At 32.8% G+C, this 6,309-nt stretch overlaps 1 protein-coding gene across 1 annotated transcript; it reads right to left on the bottom strand.

Annotated features, from left to right (window-relative positions):
- Nucleotides 1-572: 572 nt before the first annotated feature.
- LOC143084076 (uncharacterized) lies at nt 573-5,466 on the bottom strand. The gene has a single exon (XM_076260491.1). The coding sequence runs from the start codon at nt 5,464-5,466 to the stop codon at nt 1,651-1,653; it is 3,816 nt and encodes a 1,271-aa protein (XP_076116606.1). The 3' UTR covers nt 573-1,650.
- Between the last annotated feature and the right edge of the window lie 843 nt (nt 5,467-6,309).

Below are 6,309 nucleotides of genomic sequence, written 5' to 3' on the forward strand. Positions count from 1 at the left end.
GTTTTGCCATGGTGTTGTTATTTCAATTTAGCCGTTCTTGTACGCGATTATTTCATGCACTTTGTAATTCAGAATATTTGTTTTCATCTTGTTTTTTCGCAAGGTTAATTTAAATGAACGCTGCTTTGCGGTACAGACCATTGAGGAGACCCACACGTAGCCTCTTGCTGTTGGCAATCCTCTTTAAATAAATAAAGAATTAAATTAAATGCGAGGATCCCATATATATACCAAATTGAATTATACTATTACTCATGATCAATGAAATTTTCATACGGCATAAACAAACTAAACAGTTGTCAATGTTGTTGCTGAACAATGAAAAAAAGGTCATGAACAATGAACATAATTATGTGAGACGGAATCTTTGTAACATAACGTATCTGTGTACAAGGTTTCTACCTTCTGAAAAGTACAGTAAATTTTAAAATACAAATAATTTATGCCGCCCACAAATAATAATAATCCCTAAATCTCAGATTTTGCTGTTCTTGCAGGTGACAGTCAATGTAACACAATAAAACAATGCTTATTCTTCCTGATTTTATTGAACTGAATATAAATTTTTATACTAGTATATATAAATACAAAAATGTTCTCTGTAGAAAACAAAAAACATGCTATCATTAAAGGGTGAATTGTCAGCTGCTAACTACACAATCAATATAATTGCAGTAAAACATGTTCATATCAAACTAGGTATATAATAGAAGCCCGTCTAAACTGAACCTAAGAATTTTAAATTCTTTCTTAAGAAACAATAAGTTTATCTTTTTGTCGTAGCCGGCTGTGTAAATTTACTGAAAATAAAACATTGTGTGGTACCATTATTGTTCATATTTTAATCTTCTTTAGAAGAAATGCTGTCAAAACTAGTTTTGTTATTACAATGAGTTGACTTATTTTAAGTGACTTCACAAGGTCACTTTTGATTTCTTTTAATAAAAAAAAACTTAATTTAACTAAAATCAAACCAAAAATCGCCTTATCACAGTATCAATTTGACAATGAAAAGTTGAGACATAAAAAATATTTTGGGACGAATTACAAAAGTACTATTGTTGTCATAATCAATAATAACTTTAATGAATATTAAAGGGAAGAAATGCAAATATCCAAATCCTACATTATCTTTCAGTAGTTTTTTCCACAAACTTATAAGGTATAAGAAATAACCACAGAGTTATAATTATAGAATATCAAACTTTTTGTATGTGTACTTCTGTGTTCGATGTTAACTCTTTCTTAATTTATAGAATGTAATGTGAAAAAATTATGAAAGGAGGGGGGTGGGGGGAGGGGAGAACCTTTTTTCGGGACGTCGGGATCAGGTGTTTTAAGCTCGGGGTTTCGGGATTGACCCTTTCGGGTTCCGGGATTTCTTTTTTCGATGTTCGGGATGTCAAGATTTTTTTTTTTAAATTAGGGAACTCGGGATTTTATGTTTTTAAGCCCCGGGTTTCGGGATCAGGACACCTCCGACCCCCTCAATTATAAAAATCTCGTTATGTCCTTCCCTATTTTGTATCTTGAAATAATGTTTCTGAATATGAAAAAAATAAAAAAATATTTTCATCCATCTATTTACATAGTTTCTAGATATCAATTAAAGCCGAATTTCATATTATTTTTTTTTTAAGTTAATACTTCTTATTTGTCATGTAACCGACTATGTGTATGTAGACTAGAGCTCTGGCTGAACCCTTTACCACACTCATGACATTTGTATGGTTTTTCATTGGTATGGACACGAAGATGTGTTTTTAGATTGCCTTTAAAATTGAATTCCTTTCCACAAACATCACAATTAAATTGTTTCTTCTCATAGTGCATCTGTTGATGCACGTTTAAACTACGCTTTTGATTAAACATTTTTCCACAGTTAGAACAAGTATACTTAGGTGCTTTAAATTTAGTTATTTGTTTTTGTGTTTTTTTAATTTTCGAAGTTTTTGGAGCCGCTTCCTCATCTGTGACATCTTTTTGTGTTGACATCATCCTTCCATCCATCATTGAAGGAGTTCCTGTATTCTTTAAATTCATTGAAGTCTGATTAACTACTTTAACTTTTTCATGAACCATGTGAACGGACTTTGCTTTATCCGATTCAGCTGAGCGGGATTCATTCAGAATCAGATCTTTCTCTTTATGTTTCCTTGAGTTCAACTCTTTCTTGTGTAATCTGTAATGTGTATTCAAACTACTGCTTTGAGTAAACCCTTTACTACACAATTTACAAGTAAACGGCCTCTCATTTGTGTGTGTTATCATGTGCTTTTCGTAATTACACTTAAAAGTAAATTCCTTCCCACACTGTTCACAAACATATTCTTTAGATAAAGCGTGTGTCTTTAGATGTGTGCGTCGACTTCCTGTCTGGCTGAAACATTTTCCACATATATCACAAGCATATGGCTTTTCTCCAGAGTGCACACGTAAATGATCTATTAGTGATTTTTGTACACTAAATTTTTTGTTGCATAAATCACATTTAAAGGGCTTTTCACCAGTATGGGAACGTTTATGCTGAATTAAATCTTGATTTGACACAAATGTTTTCTTACACATCAAACAAGAAAATGGCTTTATTCCTGTATGAATTTTCATGTGAGATTTCAAAGTATCTTTGAAGAACTCTTTACTGCATGTTTCACACTTCAGTTTATCTCTTTCTTGGTGAGTTTCTATGTGTTTTTTCAAATGTCGCAGTCTCTTATATGCTTTGTGACATATTTGGCAATTGTGTAATTTGATATCCTGATGCAGCGACAGATGAATATTCAAGCAAGATCCTGTGGAAAATTGCAAACCACATATATGACATAAATACGGTTTTTCTCCAGTATGTGTCCTTCTATGGAAAATTAGTGAAGTTAAAGAATTAAATGCTTTCTCACAAAATGAACACACATACGGTTTCTCCCCAGTGTGTATTCGCCTGTGAGTCTTCAAAGAATGTCCTCGACGAAATGATTTACCGCAAACATCACAAGAGAAAGGCTTGACATCTGAGTGTGTTAAAAGATGTATCTTATATCTAGCCATGTAATGAAATCCCTTTCCACAATGTAAACAAACAAACCGTTCTTCTTTCTTAGGCATTGCTTCTTTGTTGAGCCATAAACTGGTACTGACTGGTAACTGTTCTCTACTGTTTTTGGATTCAAACTGGATTTCTTCATTACATCTCATACTATTTGAAACTTTTGTTTCAGAACATACATGTTTGATGTGTTTATTGAGCGAACTCTTTTCACGAAATCTTTTAAAACAAACAGAACACCTAAATGGTTTTTCACCAGTATGGTCTTTCTGCTTATGGGCCTCTAGTTTACTTCTCTCCTTAAAACTACTATCACACTGGTCACAGTTAAAATAATTCTCACCAGTGTGTATCTGATTATGGTGCTTTAAACTAGATTTATTCCGAAATCCTTGACCACAGAGATCACAATGTTGAATCTTAAGTCCTGCATGACTGCTCTCGTGGATTTTTAATTTGCTCATGCGATTAAAGCCAGCAGTACATTGATAGCATTTAAATTTCCACCTATGTGAATGGGATTTTGAAGGATATTCCTTGTCACTGGTTACTGTTGTCTTTAACATACCAATGCCGCTTTGGCTTAGTTCTTTTTCTCTGTTCCTGATGTTTTTCTTCTGGTTATCTCTTTTAAATGCCTGGTTGTGATTATTCTCTCTCATATGGATATACAAATGCTTTATCAAATGTTTCTCAAAATTGAATTCTTCAGCACATTCATCACAATTAAAAGTCTTAAAATTCACGTGGGTCTCTTCATGAAGTTTTAAGGTGTCCTCATCTTCAAACATAGCATCACACTCTAAGCATTTAAAATTTTCGTTTAAAACATTTTTATCATTAAATTCTGATTGGCTGTCAATGGACTGATCATTCATCCTGATCGCATCTACATTTTTACCAGAATCTTGACATTCTTTTCCTGACTGCCTTCTCTCTGTTTGATGTGATAGCAGGTGAATTTCAAAATTAGACTTTTGAAAACATGATTTTCCACAAAAGGTACAAAGAAAAGTTTTTCTCTCTGTGATATCTTTATGTATCTCTTTATGAAGCCACAAAGAGCTTCCATATCTAAATTTTTTATCACAGAATTCACATTTATATGGTGTTTCGCCTGTGTGAATTCGTCTGTGCAATTTTAAATAGTACAACTTCTTAAATTTTCTAGAACAAAGACAACAGGAGTAAGGTCTTTCATCTGAATGACTTTTCTGATGCTCTCTGAGCCTACACATACGTTTAAACTCTTTGCCACATGGGAAACACCAATGAGTAGTTTTCTGCTTTTGTAAATTTGATCTGACACTTGTGTGAATTCGGGTGTGCGATTTTAAATAATCTAATTTCTTGAACGTTTTGCAACATACATTACATGAATATGGCATTTCCTCTGTATGTATTTTCTGATGTTCTTTTAGCCTACTCATACGTTTATACTCTTTGCCACAAGGGAAGCACCAATGTGTAGTTTTCTGTTTTTGTACTTTTGTTCTATTTGAACTGTGTATTATGTTGTGCCGATCTAAACTTTGTGGACACTTGAACGATTTGCAACATACATTACATGTATAAGGCCTTTCATCTGTATGTTTTATCTGATGCTTTTTTAGACTACTCTTAGATTCAAACTCTTTGCCACATGGGAAGCACCAATGTCTTGTTTTAGGCCTTTGTGTTTTTGGAATTTCGTGAGTTTTGGTGTGCTTTCTTAAAGGTTGTGACTTGGTGAACTTTTTGTAACATACATCACATGAATATTTGAATTCTTTTCTACATGGGAAATGAAACTTTTGATTTCCTAGTTTGTTTAATTGTTGCCCTTTGCAAATGTTTCCTTTCTGTTTCTGGTTATTAACTTCAGTTCTGGAATTGAAAGATTTCATGACTTTGCTAACTTTGTTATATTTTGCTTCTTTGTCATTTGCTCTTAAGCTATTCAGACTTTCCTCATCTCCATTAAAATCATTACAAGCAGTAACTTCTCTTCTATTTGTTGATACAGTTAATAGATTGTTTGCAGTGTTCTCTGTTAATTCATTTTCCTTTCCAAAGTCTTTTAGAACAACATAACATTCTTTGATGTGTGGGTTTACATTAATAGTTTTTGCTGTATCTGTCCTACCATACTGAGTATCTTTTAGAATAACATTATATTCTTTAATTTGTGGGTTTTCAATAATGATTTTTTCACTATCTGTTCTACCGTTTTGTATGTCTTTTAGAACAACATTACATTTTTTGATTTGTGGGTTTAAACTAATGGTTTTTGCATTATCTTTCCTAACGTATTCAGAAGTACCAGATTGACATCTCCCATCATTAATGTCACAGGATGTCTCCCTCTGCTGACAATTAGATTCGGTATCTATAACGCTCGATGTACAGTTTATCAACATTATCATCTGATTGGCCACTTTCATTGTTGTTTATTGTAATAGAGTTGAAATTATTGAACTAATCTTCATTCAACTGATATGGTATATTTATTTCAATTTCACCTAATAAATCATAAACAGTGTTTTCTGTTATTCCGGTTTGAGAGTCAGATAATTCATTACAAGGCAAATTTTGAATTGTGTCTTTCTGGTTTTCTTTAGTTCTTTCTTCAAGATCTTTACTCTCAGTTATCATTGTTAGTTTTTCACTAGTTTGAGTTTTTTTCTTAACACGAGAAGTGCTTGTGTCCCATTCTGTACTATTAAACATTTTCTCTACATTGCCCCTTTCACTCTTACGTGTCAATTTAATATCGTTTTTATTTACATTTTGCTTGTACTTGATTCTTACCCCAGATGTTTTAAATTGTGCTTTCTTATTTAATATATTGACCCTTTTATTCCCCTTTCCCTTTTTACTTGAAATTATCTGGTTTTCTGTTTCATTATTTTCTTTACTTGTTCTACCTAATGTGTCTTGATAAGTAGCACAACTTTTGTTTAGAAGTTGTGATCCTTTTGCTTTATCCCTGACACTATTTGTTCTTCTTTTAACCTCTGCAGTAGTCTCATAATTTGCATGTTCTGGTTTTTCAGAGGATGCACTTTTGGTGATCACTGCACCGACATTGTCTTTACTTCTAATGTTTTGATCGCCATTTTTATTTAGGACACTGGCACATGTATCATCATTTTCTGAAATAGAACATGATATTGGATATAAGAAACCTAATAATTAAATATGGCTTCTCAGGGGTGTGGAAATATTTGTTGTGAGCACTTGTCCCTGGGCAAGTAAAACTGTAAATTTTACTTGTCCGGAAAAAA

This window comes from Mytilus galloprovincialis, chromosome 7 (genome assembly GCF_965363235.1).
Source record: "Mytilus galloprovincialis chromosome 7, xbMytGall1.hap1.1, whole genome shotgun sequence".
NCBI classification, from domain to species: domain Eukaryota; kingdom Metazoa; phylum Mollusca; class Bivalvia; order Mytilida; family Mytilidae; genus Mytilus; species Mytilus galloprovincialis.